This window comes from Miniopterus schreibersii (assembly GCF_964146895.1).
Source record: "Miniopterus schreibersii genome assembly, chromosome: X".
In the NCBI taxonomy this organism is placed as follows: Eukaryota; Metazoa; Chordata; class Mammalia; order Chiroptera; family Miniopteridae; genus Miniopterus; species Miniopterus schreibersii.
In genome coordinates, this window is record NC_138104.1 from 84,577,873 (window position 1) to 84,603,780 (window position 25,908).

Sequence of the window (25,908 nt, forward strand, 5' to 3'; positions counted from 1 at the left end):
AAAAACTTTTACTAGACCTGAATGTCAAAATAAAAATGCGGAGAGTAAATAAAAGAATATGACAGGTAGAAAAATACAGAAAGGCATCAGTATTTTCTGCTTAATTACATCCTCTTAAGAGTGAAGAACAGATAAAATGACCTCTAACGCCCATTTTAAATTTCCAACTTTTTGCTTCTATAGCATCTAGTCTATAAGGTACCACACTATGTCATGTGCAAGAAGCAGCTTATTACCTAAGGATTCTGGTCACCAATTTTCAGTGTGTGTGTGGGAGGTGGAGAGTGGAATCTCCATCCCCATACAACCAAGCAATTCTCAAACAGCAGTAGAGCCTCCAACAACTCAATTCTGATATTATCTACCCAGAGACAGTATCAGATTCCACAGGTTGAGGGTTCAGTCCTACAAGACTATGCCCCTCCACTACTTCAGATGCCAATCAAAAGCCTAGAGTGTTACCTATGCTTTCTAACCCATCGACTACCCACTGGAGGTTCCAACGATCCCTTACTTGGTAACTAAATTCAGACACAGTCACAAGTTCAGCTTGTTATCTATACTTTTGACCAACTAGCTATAAATCAGAGGTTTCAATAATCCCTTGTTGGGTTCCACTAGGAGGTAAAACAGGAAGTTCTAACCCTCTAATCACATGGTTGGTTCCTCTGATAATCAGCCCTCATAGTTAGGCACTTTCCAAAATCTACCTAATTAACATAACAAAAGACACCTTTTTTCACTCATCACTTAGAAAATCCAAAGCATTTTGGAAGCTCTGTGCCAGAAATGAGTATGAAGACAAAATATATATTTGTTATTATAAATCATAATATCACAGTATATAATTACATATATTGAATGTTACCCAATCACTATCATATGCACTTCCAGTTCCACATTAATTTTGCTATTCTATTTGGCTTATTGTTTTTCAATGACAGATTTTTAAAATTATGTGTTATTTTAATCTCTTTTTCCAATTGGCATAGAAAGCACAATTAATTTAAGTAGTAGTCATCATATACTTTGTTTGCATATATTTATCACACACAAGCAAAGAGTTATTCATATGTTCCCTATCTATGGTTATATCCAACAAAAACATGCAATATTTGTTAGCACCTGTAAGAAAAATTGTGCTTCCACACTGATGTCACTGACATTGTGGGACATACTGCAAAGCCATTTAATAAAGGAATTTCACCAACTCTGCTTCTCTCCAATCATATTTTATTGCTTTTAAATATTCCTCAGAAATATGATCCCTTGTACCATTTTTTTTGTTTTCTACACAGGCATGCGATTCTCTATAATGCCTAGGTAGAACTGATGTCTCACCGACCTTTAGCAACAAATACTCCAATTTTATTATAGAGAGAACTGAACTGGTTCAGGGAAAATATGTTTAATTAACCAGAAAGATCACTGCTCTTTGTTTAAAGATAGAAAATTTTTGACATAATTGTACCACTATTCTAAAAAGAAAAAAACAACTTTATGATAGTATACTGGGAACAAATGAATGAACAGTTAATTAAAATTATTCAGGAATTTATTTCTGATCACCTTTTTCTTTTCCAGATTCTTCTGTAAAAACATCGCATTCACTTCTTTCAGTACATACAGATTCATCCTTTATATCCACATGGGCTCTCTATTTATAATTACATTTAGAACAGCATTCTGAGTTTGAGTGTTTCTGTTACTGTTTGTCACCTCTCATGCTTCAATGACCCACTTTCTAGCCATTTTTGTGAACATATTTGTGAATTGGGAATAAAATGCAAGGGAAGAACAACAATTAACCACGCAAATTTAACAAGCAAAAATAACCTAATGACACAAAATTAAATTGAATGAGGCAAGCTATATCCTGTTATCCAAACAATTAGCCAAGAAGAACTACAAAGGCAGTCTCAGAGTGCATGCACGACCTCTAAGAATTCAACATGAACCCAAAGGGATTTGTGTGAAAATCACAGTCTTTTATTTCTGACTTGTGAACTCACCTCAACAACACTGCTTGCTTTTTTAAGTGAACTTGCCAATCCACTTCTGATTTAATAGAGCACCCGGAGCCACCCATATGTTAGTCACAATACATGAAGAAACAGCTCTGCAGATGATCTAACTGAGCAATCTTATCCACTCCTATGGCTTTATCATGACATCAGCAAAGAATCCCAAATGTGTGCTGCCACCCAGATCCCTTTCCTGACTCAAGGATATACCTACCTGGTCATCATATCGGGCACTATAATACAGTAGGACCAAAATTAATTTATCATGTCCTCCTACCCTATTCCACCCTCTGCTCCCAACAAAATACTGTTATTATCCCTTGTCTTCTATTTCAGTGATTGGGATCAAATTCTACTCTACTCAACAAGAAACCCACTGTCATCCTTCACTTTCTTGTCTCTTTCTCCCCCAAGACCTAGTCATTCACCAAGTCTTACTGAGTTCTACTCCTAATAGTTATGAAAGCTGCCCCTTTCTCATCTTTCCCACTACCAGCAACATTCTTAGCACCATACATTGAAATACACCCCTGAACAGTTTCCATACTGTACCATAGAGATTTCTCTAAAACGCAAAGCTGATTATGTCAACCTTATGTTTACTACCCTTCGACAGCTCTGTACCGACCTCCTGGTGAACTCCATAAAGTCCATATTCCTTGGTTTGGCTTAGGAAGTCATCCATTTCTGAGTGGGCTCACAGTCCACTGCTCTTACCCCCAGCCATACTGGGTTTATTTCTCAAAATGTACCATGTTTCATCTAAATTCAGGCACTTTCACATTGAATTCCCTTTGTCTTGAAAAATGCTATCCCCTCCTCCCCATCACTTTACTGAAATTAAACTCATCTACCACCTCCTTTACACAAATCATACTCTCTCTCTCTTTCAACTATGCCTCACCTTGCCTGGAAAACACCTATCATTTCTCAGGACTCAGTTCAAATTGATCTTCTTCCTAGAAACCTTCCCTGAGCCACCAGTAAGTTAGGATCCTCCCTTGGGCACTCATCCTTAGCCTTTGGGCTTCCCTTGTCATAGCATTTGTCATACTTCCTTGTAATTATATATAGTTAGTTTCTTATACACTCCAGGATACAAAATTATTGAGGATACAGACTGTATCGTTTACTCTTATATCCACAGAGCCTAGTAAAGTACCTGAAATATAATAGTTGTTGAATAAATTAATCAACAAATATTTGTTGAGCACCTACTATGTAGCTGATTCTCTATTGAGTTTACAACTGACACTTGGTTTCTAAATTCATAGACTTATAGGTGGGAAGATAGATTAAATAAACTAAGCCTATATATGAATGCATGCATAAACGAATAATTGAGTAAGTGTGTGAACAAAGACCACAAAGCAAGATAAGGACTGGTCTGTCCCTAAAGTAGGGCATGTGCTGGAGTCGCTCCTCTTTATCCCTGGGCACAGTGATAGATGATGCAGACTGAGAGAAGAAGAAAACGTCTTCTTCAGCCAATTCGAAGTTTGGCTGAGAGTCACAAATGTCCTCATACATTCTTCTGGGAATTAACCAAGAAAAAAAAAACAGGGTTTCTTCTCTTGACATCCAGCAAGACAGACAGGAAAGGTTGAAGTGGAAAGAAGAGGAGAGGAGGAGTGAGTGGGAACATGAAGCAGAAGAAACTCTCTAGAACACAGGCCCGGGTGGCTGGCTGCAGCGAAGGCTTTAGACTACCAGAGAACAGCAAGAGGGCCTTGGGTTCCTGGGCCCCGGAAGACAACAAGAAGAAATAAACTTTGCCTACATCAGATGGTTTTACATGGCCAAAATCAGGAGATCTTGGAAGAAAGTGGGTATGCCTGTGAAGTCTAGTTTCTGCATCTCTAAACCGGGGATTACTGGCTGTGAAGATTAAACAGTATCACATTTAAAAAGCATTTTGTGACAAGATCACATTTTAAAAGCATTTTGTGACATACTATTCAGCTTTTAATTTTGTCTTCTTCTTTGAGTGACTAATTGCAGCTTCTATTTAATTTAGCTTCTTCATTTTAAACCCCTGTCCTACAGCGCACCCTATCGGTGAGTGAGGACAGTGCAGAAGCCTCCATTGGTCTCAGTCAGCAACACGTATATAGTGCCCTATTTCCTTGGAAACCTAGGAAACGATTCCAGGACTGCAACCACTCTTGTATAAGCAATAAAGATATAGGTTGTGAAGACACAATTTATATGTTAATTTGCCCACGTGTGCACCTTGGCATGAAGTCGATTGGAAAATCTCATCAACACCTGGTCTCGCCTATGGTTATATGATTCCTAGAGAATGTCCCCAGAATAACTTTACAAGAGAATACTATGTATTACAGGTGGAGACCACAATTTTCACCAATATCCATTCTTTAATCCTTACCTTTTTTTCCCCAAATATGTTTCCACTGATTTGAGAGAGAGGAAGGGAGAGGGATAAAGATACAGAAACATCAATGATGAGTCACTGATCACCTGCCTCCCGCACGCCCCGCACTGGGGATCGAGCCGGCAACCCGGGCATGTGCCCTGGCCAGGAACCCAACTGTGATCGCCTGGTTCATGGGTCAATGCTCAATCACTGAACCACACCAGCCGGGCCTTCAATCCTTACTTTTAATATTGGAAAATGCCTATAGCTACCAATTTTAGAGACTATATTTCTCAACTTCCCTTAAAGCTAGGTGTGGTCATATGACTAAATTGTTCCCAATGAAACCTGAAAGGGAAATGATGCCTTTTCCAGGCAACATCCTTAAAAGGTATTTATTTGTCTTCTATTCCTTCATCTGTTCTTCCTTATTCTGAGAAACTGACCCAGAGATGAAAGCCCAGTACTGAGGAGGGAAGAGATATCCCACTGCCTCTAGACCACTTACTTCTCCACGGTTCCATGAGAAAGACAAATAAAAATTCTATCTTAGTTGAGCCACTGCGATTTTAAGTCTTTTACAGCAATATTACCTATACCTTAACTAATACGCTATGTAAATTAACCAAAACATCCCAGCAATGAACAAGAGGGGAAATGGTACCTTGTAGATCTGAAGGAATAAATCTGTCCATGCCCGTTTACTCCAGGCTTCAAACTCAGTCATCTTTATAACAATAGATCGCTTTTCCTTAGGTATAGAGGAACACGCCGGCAAGATATTAGTGGAAGACTTTAATAAATAAAATATCACAACATTAATTAAAATGCAAGGCAAATGTAAGTTCAAAACTTTAACTACTTAGCCTATTTTTTTCTTTTAATAAAACTTTTACATGTCCTTTTTATACATTCAAGATCTCTAATTCCCCATCTACCAGTCATAGAATCTATCAACATAGGTAACTTTCTGGAACTCACAGCCCTTTACTGAGGTCATAGATTTATTCATTCAGTGCACCCACGAGAGCTCTGGGGCAGAAGTGGCAGAATGAGATGTAAAGCTATGCTGAACCCAGAAACCCTAAGAGCCACACTCTTTAAATTAAGCCACAGGGACTCAGGAGAGTGTCAAAGAGCAGGCCCCTGGCTCTGCTACTAACGTCATGTGTTGACTATAGTAACAGTACCACAACTAGAGTTGCCTCAAAGCCTGCGGACATCTCCGAACAATACCCCTTCTCAACAATTTCCATAAAATGAATTGCATAATTAAAAAAAAAACCCTGTGCATATATTGTTTAATTTCTCCCTACTCTCCTGTAAAATTGAAAAAGGGAAGCGGCGAGTGATGGAGAAAGTAAACCAGTATTTTCTTTGGAAGATATATATTTTAAAAATTCGTTTTAAGAAAAAATTTACATAGGCACACACCAGTCTTCATTTCTAAATTCCCTAAAAGTAGCAATTACTTATATATTGAAGAAAACCATGTGATCATTTCTGCCTAGGCTCTGCAGAGATTTTTAGACAAATACAAACATGTCGTCCAGAGAGGCAAAATCCTTAGGATAACTTCAAAAATAAAAAAATCAAGGATTCTAAAATGATATCTTCAAGAGAAGACCAAAAATCAGTAAATTCAATATCTGTGCAGTTGTTCCAAGAAATCATATTTCCTTACCTTAATTTCAATCCACTTCTTATAATCTTCTGGTTCAAACAGAAATTCTGGCAGTACATGAGAAATGCATGCTCCTTGAGCACTAAAATTAAAAAAGAAAAATCCAAGTTATCATAGTATAGCACTCATGATTTGTTTATCACTTGCATTTCAACTTTGATTAAATTATTTCAATGTCATATAGTTTATTAAATTTAAATTTTAATATTTAAAAGCTATGTAATTAATTTTAAAATTTTCCCTTAACAATAAAATGTATATATGATGTTTCCTTTAGAGAGCTGATTAATGAAAAAGATCTTACTGAGTGCCTTTAATCATCCACATCTACCCTTATATGTTAATAAGATATGAGTCCGGATTTAGTCCCTCTTGTCAAAGCGCTAACCATTTTTTAAAACAAAATTCACATTTTATTTACATTGAAATAAACTATACAAAATTAACCTTCTTCACCAAAAGTAATAGCAATATTTTCTGTATTATTCCTAGATAATCACAAAACACATTTTGCAGGTTTTCCAGGTTTTGCTATCAAGATGCGGCAGTAGATATAGTCATGGGAAAAGACGTAACGTTATAAAATTTAAAAATATATGGAAAAAGTTTGAATACAGTAAAACATCTAATAAATTCATCATTAGTCACCCAGTGTTCATGGAATGCCTATCACCACATATGCCTGAATATAGAAAACCCCCAATATAACATAATCCATCACTTATTTTTCCAAAGAGAATATCCAAAGTTTGTAGCCTCTGACTACAGATATAAATTTATAGTAGTATAGCTGAAGCAGCAATTATCTATTTATATTATTTTATACATGTAAAAACTAATATCTATTTATATTTATACATTTAAAAACTATCAAGTTTAAGACTTTACAATTTTCTCACTGACAAATTCCTTGAAATATTTTAATCCAAACTCTTCATACGCATGTCCATCACCACCAGAAGCTATAAACATCTAATACAATTTTGGCAGGAGTGTTCCCTAGAAGGGATCTGGGTGTTTAGTTTAACTCATTTAGTGAGCATAGGACCTCACTCCCCATAAGCATTTACCAGAGAAGAATGCCTCATCTAGTACTTAACTCTGAAACATCCTCAGCAGTTTGCAGTCCTAGAACTGCTGAGAAGAGAGAGAAAGAAAAAGTAGAAAGAAGCCCTTAAGATGATTCTGAAGTCTCAAACCTTGAAGATGGATATAAGAGAAAAGGAAGGGAACCCTAGTGGGGGAGGAAGCAATGAACACAGTTCTAGAGTTGTTCAATTTGGCATGGCCCCTGCGCCAATCGAAGCTAGTGGAAGAAATTGTGCGGCACACATATAAAGTTCCTTTGTTTAGAAGTCAAACATCATCCCTCCTCTTTGGTTTTTACACATTTCCTGTCTGCATCTACATTATTTTTATGAAACTTCATTACATTCAAATTACTATAGGTTTAAGTAAAATCTAATTTTAATGGGACACTACTTCTTAGAAGGAGGAGCCAACCTAAAGCCTGTGTAAGAACTTGATGAAATGATGGCCCACTAAGTTGAAATCCTAGAGAGTGTAACAAAGACATATGAAGAAACTAGAATATTTCCTTGCATCCAAGGCTAAGACAGGATATCCTCTCAGGAGGAAATGACCACTTCTATGAAATGCTACTGAGAGCCTAAGGAAAACTATCAGGGAGCCATTAAACTGAGAGCTTCTTGAGGAAGGAGAGCACATGGTATTCATTTTGTTACATGGTATTCAAATTAACAGGCCAGATTTCCCCATTGCTAGTGGGGAATCTTAGAGCACTGCTGAAATAAGCATTTTCAGAAGCCCCCACGGGAACATGAGATGCAGTAAAAGGCTTTATTTGTGTGGAGTTACATTCCTTGGGTTGCAAAGTCCCATGCCCCTTAAAACAGTCTTAAAAGAGGTGCAGCTGCGGTGCCAGTAGAGCCAAAAGCTAGGCCAGTGTCCAGAGCTTCCGTTCCATGTTGCAGCTGAGTCCAGTTCAGCATTCAGGCTAATTAAAGTCTATTAGTCCATTGCCTGGAGTCCACATGGCCATGGGCCACATAGGCGAATGCAGAGGAGCATGCTCCTTGCAACAGGAGTCAGGAGCAAACAGCAAGGGAGAGAACCACGAGCCAAGAGGCAAGAGCCAAGAAAGTAAATTCCCTTTGTCCAGAAGTCTAAATATTCTGGTTTTGCGCCCTTGCAGTGGCCACGCCTATTCTGGCCAATTACTTGTTCCCAGGTGTGACTGACAGACAGGTAAGCATCTTCTCGTGTCACTCAGACCTTATTGGGCATGCGTCTAAACTGCCTTTGTCCTGTCCCTTCCCCCACTGATCAGCGGGGAATAGACTTGGAGAGTGTTAAATTAGCAAAGCTGTATAAATGGGATGCTTATATTATCTAGTCTTCCCTTTACTCCTTTCCTGTTAATGATAACCAGATTATTGCAATGGTGTCATTTTGAGTATTTCATAGTGTCCAGGAGAGAGTAAGCCTTCAGTAAAAAGTTGAGAATGTAAGAATGCAGTTTTGTATTGGTAAAGACAAGAGAACGTGTCCAAAATGGAGTTGTATATGCTAAGTCCCGCATCACCAAATCAAAACTTAATTACAGTCTGGCTCTCCCAGAAATGGAATCTTAAACCGTTCAGTCAGAATAGCCCGATCAGCACTAGTTAGGTAATCTCCCTGATAGTAGAGCCCTGCCATCCCCTAAAGGAAAGTGACCTTGCAATAGCCAATCTACATTTTGTGCTGTAGGGGTGGAAAATGTTTCCCTTCTTTCTTTCTAGGTTCTTTGGCTGGTCTAATAATAAAATTGATGTAAGACAGATTAACAGGAGAAAAGAAATATGCACCTACAGGAGCACCACAAAGATGTGAAACCCCAGGCAGCCAGGTAATTGAGGAAAAGGGAATAAGGGTCTGGAGCTTCGAAGGGGAGGAAGATAATTCACAGGGAGATGAGAAGAGCAAATGTTTGGGCAATCAAATGTTTGCCCAGCCATGTAGATAAGTCTTTCTCATATAAAAAGTTATTTCTGGCCCGGCTGGGCGTGGCTCAGCGGTTGAGCATCGACCTAGGACCCAGGAGATCAAGGTCGGATTCCGGGTCAGGGCACAGGCCCCGGTTGTGGGCTCGATCCCGTCGGGGGGTGTGCGGGAGGCAGCCGATCAATGACTCTCTCATCATGGATGTTTCTCTCTCTCCCTCTCCCTTCCTCTCTCTGAAATCAATAAAGATATATTTTTTAAAAAGTTATTTCTGCTAATAGCTCTCTTCCTGGTATGGGCCTCCTATCTAAATTTGAGGCCATTAAGGAAGAGGAAAACTTTTCCTGAGTCTGCTGGGTCTCAACTGCCTTCAGCTCAAAACAATCCACATGCCAAAGTGGCACATTTTGGGGTGGCATATTCCACCACCCCTATCCCCCACTGCCTCAGTACAACTTCCTTATTCATGCTCCCTTCTACTTATAAAATCTCTTGCCTTGTATAGCTCTTCGGAGCTCCTTTCTCTCTGATAGATTGGATGCTGTCTGATTTATAAATTCTTGAACAAAGCCAATAAGATCTTTAAAATTTACTCAGTTGAGTTTTGTTCTTTAACAGAATTTTACAGGTGCTGTTATGAAGTGAAGGGTAGCAGAATAGGCCACCCCAAAATATGCCTTCTTGGCACAGAGATCATTTTGAGAAACCAAAGATACAGGAGAAGCTCTAAAAATAGAGTAGAAGTTAACCTTTTGTAATGGAAATCTACACTTATAAAGGAAATTTACATTAGAAAAGAAGCCCTTTCCTGGAAGAGAGCTATTGCTAGAGATTACTTTTCACCTGAGAGACTTACCTGCTTGCCAGGGCAACCCTTGTTCAACAAACATTTCCTCTTCTCGTCTCACCACCCCACTCCCCTGCCCCCCATTTTGAAGCCCTGTATTCTAACCCTTTCCTTAGCTCAATCTTCTGGCTGCCTTGAATCTCATGTCTCTGTGGGACTACCATACTTATGCACATAATTAACGTTTTTTTCTCCTGTTAATCTGTCTTTCATTACATCCAAGAACCTAGAAGGGAAGAGTAAAAATTATTTTTCCTCCCCTACAAAAAGCTTGTTTCTTTTTATTTTGCATCTATCTGAAAACCTAACTTCATTAGTCCCTAAGATAGTATTTACAATTATGTTTTGTCAATAGTTTACGCTTGGGGTGGTGGATGCTCAATACAGTGTGTAGATGATGTGTTGTAGAATTGTGCACCTGAAACATGTATACTTTTGTTAACCAGTGTCACCACAATAAATTCAATAAAAAGAAAAACATTTTTTTTAAGTCAGTAGTTTTATAGTGCTCACTTTCATAATTGATTTGATTACACTTTTACATTCTAGGCTTTCTACTTGCATATTTCTTCTAAGTTTACCCTGAATAGAACAAAATAAAATTAGATGTAATGTTATTAAATTCTACACTAATCTCCAAAAATTATAGTTTCTCATTAATTGCACAAAATAAATATAATTTCACTTGTACAAAAGTCCTCACCTGCTGTCACCAAATTTAAACGGGGAAGCTAACAACATTTATTATCATTTTATACATTTATTTCCATGATGAAACATATGCACGTATTTTGGGTTAATGACCCAATTCTATTAACCATACTGCCACATTCTGAATGTTGAGGAATTTTATGAGAGCCAACATATCCTGAAAGGCTTATATTTGCTGATAAAAGAGCAATAAATTTGAATGGCTTGGCATTAATGCCAAAATCATTCTTTTATACCTGCATCCCCATACCACAAAATGTCAAAACAGAAACCTACCATATTAATGTCAACACTACTGGGGCTGTGCTAACTAACAATAATGCTACAAGAACAACATGACAATCACAAGTACCAAAGAGTTTAATGATGCTATCAGAAAACTACTTGATTTCTATATTGCACAAACAATAAAGATCTAGTTAAGTATTCAAACCTCCTCCTTTCGTTCACAGTTAATATTCCATTAGATTTTCAAAGCACAACTAACTTTCTAAAATAAGAATGGCATTAGAATTTTTGCCTTGTTGAATTAAAGCATTTATTTTATTGAATCCATCAAAGACCAAAAGTATGAAGTGGTAAAATTAAAAGAAAAGTCATGTGCTTTTTATTTTAAACTTATAAAAATTTAAATAAAGCTTCCATCTATCTTATAAATATAAAGACAGAGTTGATAAATACTAGTTTTCTGGTATTCTTTATGTCAACAGACATTTACATCTAATAGGAGAACAGATTTTTAAAAATATTCTATTTCAATAATAGTGATACCAAAAGAATCAATGTTCAGTAAGTAGGTCACTAATGGTTATTGCATTAGAATAATTTAAGAAAACATTTTAGCACATGAAAGCCATTAATCTTGATTCATTCCACTTCATCATCATCATCACTCTCATCTACTATGTGTCATGTATTACACATTTTATTATTTCTATTTTTTTATCAACCTAGTTTGAGAATTATAACCCTCAATTTTACAGATATTGAAATTGGGGCTTTAACAGGTCAAGTAACTTGTGCAGTCACAGGAGTATAAAAGAGCTAGAATTTAAGCTTTCATCTACCTGATTCAAAAGCCTTTAACCTCACTTCAGTTTGCTCTTCCAGAATCATTTATTTGCTATGAAATATTTTCATTCTTAGATGCAATTCCATTAAATAAGATATCATAATAGACATGCATAAGTAAGAAAATATAGGGGTTTTTTTGTTCTTGTTTTTTTAAATTGATTTTTAGAGAGAGGAAGGGAGAGGAAGAGAGAAACATCAATGTGAGATGGAAACATCAATTGACTGTCTTCTGCATGCCCAATACCAGGGATCCAGCCCGAAACCCCAGCATGTGACCTGACAGGAATCAAACCGGTAACCTTTCATCACACAGGATGATGCCCAACCAACTGAGCCACACTGCCCAGGGCAGAACATACAGTTTTAAAGATAAAAGAAGTAAAGTCACACATGGAACTGAATTTACTTATAAAGGAAAGGTAGCTGTTTTTTCCTAACTGTATTTATTTTAGTAAATGAACACTGTTTTTAAAAATCAATGGAATTAGAAATAAGAGTTATAGTAGCTTTATATTATGTAATATCTTACTTTATAGTTTCAATGTGGGGTACACAGTGTTTATGGTCTGCTTCTGTTTTAGTTTTATATTATGGAAATTATAAATAAAAGTTGATTTTTTCAATGAAAATTAATCACATCATAAAAATTATTATTGACTATAAACAAATGAAGTCATATCAGAAGATATTAGACACTATTAATCTGCTCAGGCCGCATAATAGAATACCACAGACTGGGTAGGTTAAACAAGAGAAATTTATTTTCTCACAGTTCTGAAGGCAAAATGTCCAGGAAAAAGGTACCTGAAAATGTGGTTTCTGGTGAGACCTTTCTTCTGGGTTTGCAGATAGCCGTTTCTTGCTGTGTCCTCACATGATCTTTTCTCTGTGCTCCCACAGAAAGAAAGGGTGAGGGGGAGATGTCTGGTGTCTCCTCCTTTTTTATAAAGACACCAGTTTCATTGGCTTAGGGATCAATCTTTATGACATCATTAACATAATTACATCCCTAATGGTCCTATCTCCAAAAACAGTCACACTGAGGGTTAGGACCTCAACTTTCAAACTTTTGGGGAACACAATTCAGTCCATAGCAGATACAAATGACAAGAAACATTATGCATATTATTTCACATATAGCAATAAAAAATTTATTGTAAAATATAACCAATTATACATTTTTTATAATACAACACATATTGCATTGCTATGGGGCTGAACTGTGTCCCCCTAAAAGTCGTATGTTGAAACCTAACCCTCAATAGTTTAGAATGTGACTATTCGGAGTTAAGGCCTTTAAGATGGTGATTAAGGTAAAATGAGGCCGCTAGCGTGATCCCTAATCCAATCTGACTAGTGCTTATAGGATGAAATTTGGACACACAGAGACACGAGGGGTATGCACACACAGAGGAAAGGCCATGTGAGAACAAGAGAGACGGTGGCCATCTGCAGGCCAAGCAGAGAGGCCTCAGAAGAAACCCAATCTACCTGCACTTTGATCTTGTACTTCCAGCCTCCAGTCTGTGAAAAAAATAAATCTGCATTGTCTAGGCCACTCAGTCTGTGGTACCTTGTTAAGGTAGACCTAGCAAAGTAAGATAGGTAGGATGGAATAAATGTCTTAATAATTAAAAGTCATTCTTGAGAGTTCACAGTTTAATATTACAAATAAAGTTCAATGTATAACATTCCTAGTATTCACCCTAATTTTCTCCAGCTTGACTCTCTCATTGGTTACATCTTCCCTCCTGGAATGCAAATGCTTTACTTTTTCTTTCTTTACCCCTTAATTTTGTATTTCACAAAATTTTTCTCTTTCTTATTAAACTGTCTGAGACTCAGTTTCAAAGTTGTATTCCTTTTAGCACAGGAGCTCAAAAAGCAAAGCTCTGTGAAAGAAAATGTTAATAAATATTGAATGACCATTGGACCATTCTGCGCTGTCAGCGACCCGGGTGTTAAGAGACGCCAGAATAATGAGGTGCGGTTCCTGCCCTCAGGCTCCCATGCTCACAAACCCGTGGGGTACACAGACTCAGGGATGAGTCAGTAGTGTGCTCTTTTCCTTAAATGATAGAAGCTTTCTCATCCCACCCAGATTGGGTGCAGAGGAGCAGAGGGAAAGTGCAGGTTTGAATCTTCACATATCCTAATCTCTTCTGATGTGAACAGTCTCCTTATGGTAATTCTGTTCTTTGGGATAAACAATCAAAATTTCAGACTTCTTTTACCCACTGCCAGATGGCATCTGTGGAGAGGTAGATTTAACGTCAAGTAAATAAAGCTGTCACTTCAGGTTTCCTCATTTTCATGAGTCACTTCCAAAGCCATGTACCTAATTTTTGTATTTTTATTTTGATATTATTTTATAAAGGAGGAATTTCCAAATTGTGGAAGGCGTCTCAGGACATGGGGCATTCCTGCATTTGGGCTTACATGGCATAGGTGAAAGGGACTCCTGTATCTGTCCGTGAAGGTCTCTACTTTTCTGGATGTTCAGTCTCTTTGGCAATGTCCCCTCTCTGCCTGAAGCCCAGTTACCATGTGGGCATCTGCTGCTGAGGCCTGAGTTGGGGATCCTGTATCTCTCCTCCTAGCTCCATCAAGGACCAAGAGGTCCCTCCTAATTGATGCGGCCACTCTCTAGTCCTCATACATTTGTCATTCATATTGTGGCTTCAGAGTCAGCCACCCTCCTGCATCTTTATTTGCCAACCCAGCATCCTATAACAGGCTGCCTAGGTCCTTCCCTCAATCACCTACAATGACTTAGAAACTTCTAGATCTCTTCCAAGTGACAAGAAACTCAAGCTAGTTTGAGCTATTACCATGATAGTGAGAATCTAGGAAATGAAGAAAAACTATTTTGTTCAGTACCATTTCTAATTTTTAAGACCACAGTATAGCTTGGAGCTGAAAAAGTCTGATCTAGAAATTTAAAAAGCTGAACACTAAATCTTTCATTTCTATTTCTGATATAATTGTCCTCTTCTACATCCGTCCCTATTCCTGCTAAGGTAGATAAAAATACCTGGCCAACTATGGGGTAGAGTCCACGCACAAATAAGCCAAACCATTTTTCAAAATATATTAACCCTGATATATACATAATTGCAAGTAAAAAATATTATTTTAGTGATACAGGAGCATGGAAGATGCAGTATTAACGCTACCTATGGATGTGGGGAGTTCAAGTGGACAATGATACTACAAATGTAGGCAAAAGAAGTGCTAGATATTCACCAACACTCTTACAGTTTCAATGAGCATTGTTTTTCTATTTCTTGGCCACTTGCCATTTAATCTTTGCAGGGGAGTATAAACATAATGATGACAAATATTTTGCCTATATTTTCTATCAACAATTTAAGGGAAGTTTCACCTGCTATTTTAATATAAAAAGGCTTTAACTCTACAGACTAAAAGTTCACAGCGCTCATAACCTGAGATTATACTAACAGTAATCTGAAGAATAAATTACTGTTTACATCCCTTTTTTGTTCAATGGGTTTTATACTTGGATTGTATGAGGATTATCAAAATAAAGTCTTGGACCAAAAGTATCACGCCATCCCAATAATTTGGATGCATGCTAAAGTTTGAGAATGATTGCCTTAGATTATAAATTCATTAGGTCATGAAATGTTTATTTGCCATTTTTTCCAAGATATATATTATAGGGTTCTGTATATTGTGGAAACTTAGTAAATATTTTCTTAAAAAAACAATATCAAAAATCTATCTAGCTATATACCTACCCATCTACTTACTTATCTATCTAGCTAAGTTTTAATTACATTTTTGTTTGTTTGTTAATCTTCACCCGAGGATACTTTTTCTATTGATTTTTAGAGAGAGTAGAAGGGGAAGAGGGATAGAGGTTAGGGGAGAGAGAGAGAAACCTTGATGTGAGAGAGACACATTGCACATTGATTGGTTGCCTCCAGCATGTGCCCGAACCCGGGCCGGGGATGGAACCTGCAATCCCGGTAGGTGCTCTTGACTGGGAATCGAACCCGAGACCCTTCAGTGCTAGAGCCAATGCTCTAACCACTGAGCAACACTGGCCAGGGCATAATTACATTTTTAAATTAACACATCCCTGCTCTTACCTGAGAAAGTCAAGAACTGAAGAATGTTGCATATGGAGTTGAATGACCTTTTCAGTGTAATCCACAGGTAAAGATTGACTAGGATTAATTCCATCAGGCATTATTCCACTCAAGTGGCGTATCACATCATAAATGGTTTTAGTATATCTTAAAAAGTCATTTGCTTTGGAATGCTTTTGGTCTAATGAGATTGAGCCGAAGGCTTGCATTTTACTCACATCCCTATGGGAAAACAATTTGAAAGATTTATTTAAATATCAAAATGCTACATTATGGAAAAAATGTGTCCAATGACTAAATAAAATTCTATTCCAAACCAAAACTAAAAGAAATTACAAAACTCATTTATTCAGATACCATTTGATAGTAAAAATTGGATTTTTTAATAACCCCAGAGCTTGACAGCATCTAGTTTTAAACACATATCATTATCTAATGTTGCAATTGTCAAGTCTAAAAGATTAGATTGTGATTAGAAAATGTAAGTGCCTGGGCTAAAGAGTATAGGGGTTAAATCCTGGGCCCATCACCTACTAGCAGCGTAATTCATTGAACTCAATTTTGTATGCTATAAATTAAAGATAACAATGCCTATAATGGTTTCCAAGATATATTTCAAACATTCTTCACACATGTTTAAACAAATTTATACACATTTTCTCAGTATTTGTCTCTTAATACTTAGAAAGGCACATCTTGCACACTGGTCTCCTGAGTAGAAATTCTCATTTTAAAGATAAAGTCTAGAGATCTATTGTTCCCAGGTATTTCTGTTCTTTAAACAGGACAATGCAATCTCTATTTCCTAACAACTCCTGTACCAAGTTGTGATATATGCTAATTTTTAAATAGAGTAAAAAATTCCAACCAATATTGCTGTCTATAGTTTGTCAGATATCTAATACTATACTATTTGTTTGCTAATAATCCATCACAAATCTATCACTAGCTTAGACTGACAAATACAAAGTGCCCAAGGGGTCATTTTTAAAGGAAGTTCTCAAGTTTGCTAGCTAGTAGGTCTGTATTGCATATTACAGGAGAAAAAGGATTGATTTAGGTTCGGGTTTGACTACTACTGTTCAGACTCTGGCTCTGCCACTTACTCTGTGACTTTATGGAAGTTACCTGACCTTTCTTTCCTCAGCTTCATCTTAAGTTATGTATGTAACGAAGCTAGTATATCCTGAAGTTACCAATAAAGGAAATAAATATTTCATGGAGAAAATTAACACTATCATAGGCCTTACAATATTTCTACCAAAAATTATGAAAAAAATAAATGACCTAGACAGAATTAAAAAATAACCATACACTGATTAAATAAGAAGGAGAAAAAGCAACAAGATGAATGCAAATGGAAAGAAATAGTAAACAATATAAATAGACACATAGGGGGCCCAGATATTAGAGTTGTAAGAAACAGATTTTAAACTAACTGTATGTACTATGTTTACAATTAAGAATTTTATTACTTAACTATAAATTATATAAAAATTTACTAAATAGAAAATTTAGAATTAAACAAATCCTATAAGTAAAATTAAGACAGCAATGAATGAGTTTAGCAGCAGATTAAATCAAATGAAAAGAGTATTAATGCATTGGAATATAGGCCATAGGAAAGTATCCATACTACAATATAGAAGGACAAAAAGATGAGAAGACAGTTTATAATTTAAGGGACAAAGTATTACTACGTATAAAGAGAAGACATTCTATAGGCATAAAAATTTCAATCCATAACACAGGTGTTACAATTGTACATTTGAACGCACTTGGTATAGCTCAAAACTTATAAAGCAATAATGACTGAATTTTAAAAAAAAATTCAAATATACAAATGTAAGTAGTGATTTTAACAACTTTACCCTAGTAATTAATAATTTAAAAATCAATAAGCATATATATTATTTAAAGAGTATAATAAGCAAACTTAGTGGAAATGTACATACATGGAAAACAGATTTCAATAACTACAAAATACACAATATTTTCCAGTTGAATGTTTATAAAAACTAAATAAATGATGGCCAATAAACAAACGTCAAAAAATTTCAAAGAGGATGGTCTCTGACCTCAATAAAATTAAGCTGAACATGAACAGTAAAATCACCAAATGTAAGCTTCTAAGTGACCTTTGTAAAAATAAAACATGTTGGAAAATAGAAAAAAATGAGTGGGATGAAAAAATATATTACTTATAAAAATATGCAATTCAGATAAAGCTAAATTTAGAAGAAAATTTATAGTTTAAAACTTAAATATTTTCATTATGAAAATTCATGACCACTAGAAATAAAAATAAACTTAATAAACTGGTAAAGGGTTTCTATAAAAAGCATATAGTGAACTTCATACGTAATAATAAATGTTGAAAGGTGTTCTCCCTATGATTGAGATTAAGAGGGGAATGTCTACCCTTCAGTATTTAACTAGAGAACCTAGCCAATGTAACAAGGTAAGAAAAATAAATCAAAGATGTAAGGACTGAAAAGGGAAAAAGTGATTACTTGCAGATAATGTGTTTTTAGAAAATACCAAAAAAAATCTACAAGTAAATCAGAATTAGTAAATTGCCTTAACAAAGCAGTTGGATAAATGTCAGCATATGATATTCTACATTATTTATATTAGATATAGAAAAACAGAAAATAAAATTGGGAAAAAAAATGCCACTGACCGTATCTTCAAAACATATTGAATACCCAGAGATAAACCAACCAAAATATGTGCAAGAACTTAAATGAAAATTATAAAGCATCACTCAGATAAACTTTGAATGATCTTTGAGACAATATGGATGGACCTGGAGAGTATTATGCTAAGCGAAATAAGCCATTCAGAGAAAGACAAGTATCACATGATCTCACTTATATGTGGAATGTAAAGAACAAAATAAGATGATGAACAAAATAGATCCAGAGACACAGAAGCATGGAACAAACTGACAAATCTCAGAGGGAAAGCGGAGGTAGGTGGGTAGGAAGAGATTAACCAAAGAACTTACATGCTTATATGCATAACCCATGGACACAGACAATAGTGTGTTAAAGTCCTAGGGCAGGGGGCGGGTGTGGGGGTAGAAGGTATCAATGAGAAAATAAAGGGGACATCTGTAATACTTTCAACAATAAAGATAAATTAAAAATAAATAAAATAAAATAAATAAACATATCCTCAGGTGAAGATTTAAATAAATAAATACATAAATAAATACATAAATAAATACATAAATGAACATATAAGCTCCTTTTTGATCAAGGAAACATTGTAAAGATGTCATTACTTTCTAAATTTATCATAGACAAAATTCAGTAACAATCAAAATAACAGTAAGGTGCCATCTTTAGCAGACATTTATAAATGATTTTAATATTTATATAAAATGCAAATAGCATAAATCGCTAAGAAAATATTCGAGAACAATAAACTTTTGACTACCTACACTACTAGATATCAAGAACTATAAAGTGATAAAACTTAAGACAATTTTTATTGATGCAAAAGTACAAATTGATCAAAGGAATATACTACAGTTTCACAACTATATGAATACGTGGCTTATGAAAAAGGAGGCACCGTAGAGTAGAAAGAAAGTAGAAAGGATGGTCTATTCCACAAGTGATATTCTGTCAATTGGATATCCATATTTTAAGAAATAAAGAAAAATAAAATATACTTTAGCCTTTATCTAACAATATATACAAAAGTAAATTTCAAAAGGGCAAAATATCAAACATGAAAGACAAAACAAGAAAGCTGCAAGGAATAACAAAACAGGCTATCTTCGTGTCTCAGGGAGAAAAAGATTTCTTAAAGAGCAGACAAAAACAATAACCATTAAGTTAAAATTAGTCAAAAATTAGACTATATTAAAATTATGGAGAAGATATTTGTAATGCATAAAACCAATAACAAACTCACATACAATATTCATAAAATTCCTCAATTCAAATCACACCTACCAAAAAGAGATAATATTGGCCCTGGCTGGTGTGGCTCAATTGATTGGAGCATCATCCCGTAAACTGAAAGGTTTCAGGTTCAATTCCCAGTCAGGGCACATACACAGGTTGCAGGTTCGATCCCCAGTCGGGGCGCATGCAGGAGGCAACAAATCAATGTTTCACTCTCACATAGATCTTTCTCTCTTTCTCTCTTCCTCTCCCTTCCTCTCTCTATAAAATCAATAAAAGCACATCCTCGGGTGAGAACTAAAAAAAAAAAAAAAAAAAGTAATGCAGTATTTTAAAAAAAAGAGATAATATTGAATAGACTGACAATATTAAATATCTAGAACAACTGGAAATTTCATGTACTACCTGTGGGAGTACAACCACCCTGGAAAACTGTTTGGAAGTACCTCCTAAAGTGATTATATTGCTATCTTATGATCCAGCAATTTTACTTTTGCAAATATGCCTTTCAGAAATCTGTACACCAAAAGACATACACTGAAAATTTTATACTAGTATTATTCAGAATAGAAAAATTTGAGAGCCAGTGAAATGTCTATCAAAAGGAGAATGAATAAATTGAAGAATATTCATACGATGGCCTAGTATACAGCAGGAAAAATAAACTACTTCTAAATGTAAATACGTATGTGAATCACATAAACATAATATTGAGCTAAAAAATCCACACATACTGAAAAATGCAAGCTGTATGATTATTCTTATATAAAGTTCAAACACTAACAAAACGAAACTTTGGCGTTAGAATTCAGGATAGTGGTTGCCTCCTTGGAAGGTAGAAGAGGGCACAAGAGGGAGGGGGATTTGGGGATGCTAGCCAGTTTCTAGTGTTTGGTCTAAGTGATAGCTACACATGTGTTCACATATTTATAAATCTGTCTATGTTACATGGCAATAAAATTATTAAAATTCAAACAAACAAACTCTGGAGTTTACAGATCTATGCTTGGGTAGTAAAACAAAGCAAATCAAAAGGCAAGGAAATGATTTTCATGAAAGTCAGGCTAGTAGTTTCATTTCAGTTGCAGAGATTTGGTAGTGTTATTTTGACAGTCGCAAGAGGCTTTGTGGGTGCTGGCAAAGTGATGCCTACACAGGGGTTTGCTCTAGGAGTAAACTGAGGGGTTGCACTTGGTTTTGAACCTTTTTCTATGTGAGTTTTATTTTATGATTTAAAAAGTCAAGATGGAACACCTTGGGTCTTCAAAGTTCTTCTAGCATATGAAGTCTGAAATTAACTAGTTAAAATTAATGTCCAGAGGTTTGTTAGAAGAAAAGGCAACATTTTTAGTGAATAAGTGAATTGCCCATTGGGAGCACAAATTATGATGTAAAAACTACAGTCTGTTTTTTGTTTTTTTTTTTCACTATCCACATACTTTGTATTAATTTAAAACTTGGTAAGTTTTAACCACAGTCCTTTTCTCCTCTTGTTTAAGTATTAAGATATTAAATGAGTTTGTTTCTTTTTCAATTATGAGTCCCCATACTTTAGAGATTGAAAACATGCTGAAGGAAAAGGCTCATTGTGCCGCCCACCACTTGCCACAATCATCAGCAAGCAAGTAGTAAAATGGTAAAGGAAGGAAACTGTCTTAAACGTAAGAATTATGAAATGTTTCATTATTCTTACAGTAATGTGTAGAAGTGAAAAGAACTCAATGAACTCTAATCAGTTATAACCACTTTCATTTTAACACTTTGTTTCAAACTAAAGATATGTTTTTTGGTGACTTTGTTAGACACGGTTGGTAATATGACTAGGCAGCCTACCTAGAAATGGTGGTGACACTTAATGTTTATATTATTAAAATTTCTCAATAAGCTTGCCAGTAGCTCACAGCTGCAAAGAGAAATGCATGCTATATACACTTGTTGAAATGTCAAAATTTCCTATATCAAGCCGGGGGGAAATTCTGCAAGGAAGGAGAAATATTATGAATGAAATAGCCTTTGGGTAAGTGTTTAGAAATGACGGATCCACTGCCAAATGGAAGAGTTGGTGAATGTGATTAATGAAATCAGAAATACATAACACTCTTAGCATAATCCCATTCAATTTAATGAGAATAGCTAATATTTACTGAATATTTACTAGGTCCTAAGTTCTGTTTTAATACAGTTCAAAGGCATTACCTCTTTTAAACATCACAGCAACACCATAAGGTAGGTATTACCATTATCTCCTTTTTACAAACGAAGAAACGCAGGCATAGAGAAAATATTTTACTTATTTTGCATGTTCTCAATACATATGGCAGAACATTCCACTGATTAACTTGATTTTTGGTAAGATTCTATATACTTAAACAAAATGAGAGCTTCTGGGATAGAATGTTCAAATCCTGGCTCTGCTATTTATCAGCTGAGCGACTTTGGGAAAAGAAAATTACTTGTTCTCTCTATGCCTCAGGTTCCCATCAGTATAATGGTGATAATAATAGCACCTACCTCATAGGGTAAACAGTAAATTAATTATTACCCACAAAACACATATAATAATGTCTGGACTTTTATTTCATAGTAAAAGTCCAAAATATATTAATCATTATTATTAATAAAATATCATCATAAAATTACTTTAAAGAAACAAGGTAAGAGAGCGATTTCAAAGCAAGTTCAGAAGGGCATGGATTATTAGACAGCAATAATGAGATAAACAACAGAAATGACGAGTCATTAAGTTGGAACTATAAGACGATAAATGGAAGAGTAAAACTACAGAAAACTGTGAGAAGAAAAGGCAACCTCCTGTTCAGGATCATAAACTAAGCCTATGTGCTTACCTGCTCTCCCTCTCAAAATATACGTGCAATGTCAGAAAGATTGGAGGAAGGGAATAAACCTGTAACAACACTGAAATTGCAGAAAGGACCATTATTATACCAGAAACTTTGAAGAGCATCTGTAAGACAGATAACGGATGGAATTGTATTGAAGAAAAAATCAAAATGATGGATGGTACAGCAGTAAGCCGCAGGGGGGAAGGCCATTTTCCTAAAGGAACTTAAGAGAGGCGCCAAGTTTCCAGAGGCTTATACAGAAGGAAGTGACCTGTAGTATGGTAATCAGGACACTTAACAGAAGTGCCATATATGGGAGAGACATTTGAGAAGGCGTGCATCCACAACACGAAAATAGGGTATCATGAAATAAAAAGACAGAGGGAAGGAAAGAAGAGAGGGAGGGAGGAGAAGAGAAAAGAAAGGAAAGAAGGAATAAAGAATAACACAGAATTCTTAGATAACAAAACTCTAAATAAATTTCAGTTTTTTATAGAAGACTGAAAGAGGAAGTTAAGGAGATCTACAAGTATAAGAAAGTAAAAGATAGAAAAAGAGAAGATACAGCTGAGTGATAAAGGATCAGTCATGCAGGTCCACCATCATTCTAAAAGGAGATTAAGGAACAGAAAATAGAGAAATAGTCAGCAGAAAAGGAGACAGAAAAGAACAGTTGAAAGATGACTTTTCTAAGACAAAGGGCCTACTGATTGCCAAGTAGATAAAATTATATAAAATATTCTCATGCTCAGATTTTATTTCAATAAACCACAGAATAGGAGATTAACAGAGAAATGCAAACCATAAAATAATTCAATGCAAACACAAAATGTGACATCAGTCTTAGCAAAACCACTAAATAACTCCAGATGATGTAGGAGTTATTCAAGAGGCAGTTCAAATATTGGCAACAATACATGAACTCAAAAGTATCTTAGCCTGAGAGTCCATGATCCAAATATTGCAAATAAAGAATTGGCACTGAATAACATTGCTACTTGGAAAAAGTTTATCTTTAATCAAAGTTGTTTGGCTGTGGGCAGCTTCCTTCCCAGGGCTAGAGAGGCCCTCATACTCTTCTAGAACTGCCTTTCCCCAGGCAGCACCCAGTGACCTAGGCTGTTTCTCATTTACCAAAATGGCAAAGTACTCAACTCCATCAGGAAACAACCAAACCGACAATGTAACTTAACTCATTGGTGGGAATATAAAGTAAAATACTTACTAGAAAATCATCCAAAAGTATAAGTGATTTTAAAAAGCTTATATTATTTAATCTGGTGATCCTACTCTTTGAGAACCTTCATATGTATCCAGAAATGTCTACTACCATTTATAAACAGATATGTTTAAACTCAGTATTATTTACATTAAGAAAATAGAGAAAAAATATTAACAAACCTAATGGCCAACAATTGATGTAAATGGGCAAGTAATAATAATGCATGAATGCAATAACATATTATACAACAAAATACCAGCCATTATTATGGTAAAAATATAGAAAATTAAAATTAAAATCACAGGCTCTATAAAACACAACAAAAATGAAAATGCTTAATAGCAAAAATTCTGGGATGTATCCAACGTGGAATAAAGATATAAATGTACAGATGTGAAAATAATTAAGCATACAATTCAAGTTTAAAGAAAAAGTAGATTTTAAAGAAAAAAAATCAGCATTAAATGATTGAGAACACATAGAAATGGATAACTTATTTGTTATCTGAGACATAAAAGCAACCTGCTAAAATCTATAATTAAGAAAAAATAAAAGTTATAGATGAGAAAGAGACTATAAACACAAACAATACTAGTAGTCACAACAGTTAAATTATGAAACTTAATAACCCAATCAATGATTTCCATTCAAATGAAATGAAATCTCTTGCTGTGCAGAAGCCTTTTAGTTTGATACAGTCCCATTCATTTATTTTTGCTTTTATTTCCCTTGCCTTTGGGATCAAGTTCATAAAATCCTCTCTAAGACCAAGGTCCCTAAGTTTAGTACCTATGAAAACAACTGAAGTGTCCTCCAATAGATGATTGGATAAAGAAGATGTGGGACATGTATACAATGGAATACTATTCAGCCATAAGAAAAGATGAAATACTGCCATTTGTAACAGCATGGATTGATATTGAAAATATCATGCTAAATAAAATAAATCAGACAGAAAAAGTCAAGAACCATATGATTTCACTCATATATGGGATACAAAACTGAAAGCAACAAATGAACAAACAAGAAAAACAAAAAACAAAATCTCATAAACACAGACAACATATGATGGTTACCAGAGGGAAGGAGGGATGTGTCATAAAGGGTAAAGAGGGTCAAAAATACAGTGACAAAAGATTTGAGTTTGGGTGGTGGGCACACAATGCAATATACAGATGTATTAATAGAATTGTAAACTTGAAACCTATGTAAATTTATTAACCAATGTCACCCCAATAAATTTAATAAAGAAATAAATAAAAAGTAACTAACATTGGTTACATAAAGAATACAAACCATTGTTCATAATCACATTTATCACAAAATGAAAGTACTCATGTGCATTTGACATTAGTTTGTCATAAAAGTGATATTCAAATAAAATATACTTCCTTGAGTCAACAAAAAATAAATAAATCATTAAGATTTACTAAAAATAGGTAAAATTTTCAGTAGAACAAATACCAAAGCAAAAAACTGAAAAGTTTTAACAATAACTTCTCTCAAAAATTCCCTGGAATCAGATGATTTTATGATCAAGCTGGTAAATTTTCAGGGTATCTGCTACGTTCATTTTCTCTCACCATAGACAAAGATGACATCTTAGCGAATTTATCCTTTGTAGTTGATATTGTCCTATTAATTTAAAAAACTGAAAAAGTTAACTTGAATTTATCCTTTGTAGTTGATATTGTCCTATTAATTTAAAAAACTGAAAAAGTTAACTTGTAGGAAAACTGTAGACTTAATGTAACCTAGCTCACTCTTAAATATAGATGGAAAAATTCTAATATAGATCTCCTAGCTAGAGATTAGTACTCGCCCCCATGGTGCCAACACCAGTGCTGAGAAAGGGGGTACAAGAGCTCTGAGAACCAACCATGACACCAGAAACATAATAACAAGGGAGGTGCCTGACTTCCAGTTTAAATTAACACTGGAATTAAGTGACTTGATGTAACCAATGCAGTTTAACTATCTTAGACATGTTGAGTAATAAAACAACACATGAGAGAGTGAGGTAAATGTATTGTCAAAGAGGAGACAGTAGCAAAGAAACTGACACTTCCTGTTTACTAATACCAC

At 35.3% G+C, this 25,908-nt stretch overlaps 1 protein-coding gene across 1 annotated transcript in view; it reads right to left on the reverse strand.

The window, feature by feature from the left end:
* CFAP47 (cilia and flagella associated protein 47) overlaps window positions 1–25,908 on the reverse strand; it is a gene marked incomplete at both ends in the record, with an annotated part of 352,044 nt that overhangs the window by 203,261 nt on the left and 122,875 nt on the right. The window contains 3 exons of the mRNA XM_081125415.1: window positions 5,066–5,152; window positions 6,086–6,167; window positions 15,839–16,060. Of these exons, the coding sequence (XP_080981541.1) occupies window positions 5,066–5,152; window positions 6,086–6,167; window positions 15,839–16,060 (391 nt within the window). The remainder of the gene's footprint in view (window positions 1–5,065; window positions 5,153–6,085; window positions 6,168–15,838; window positions 16,061–25,908) is intronic.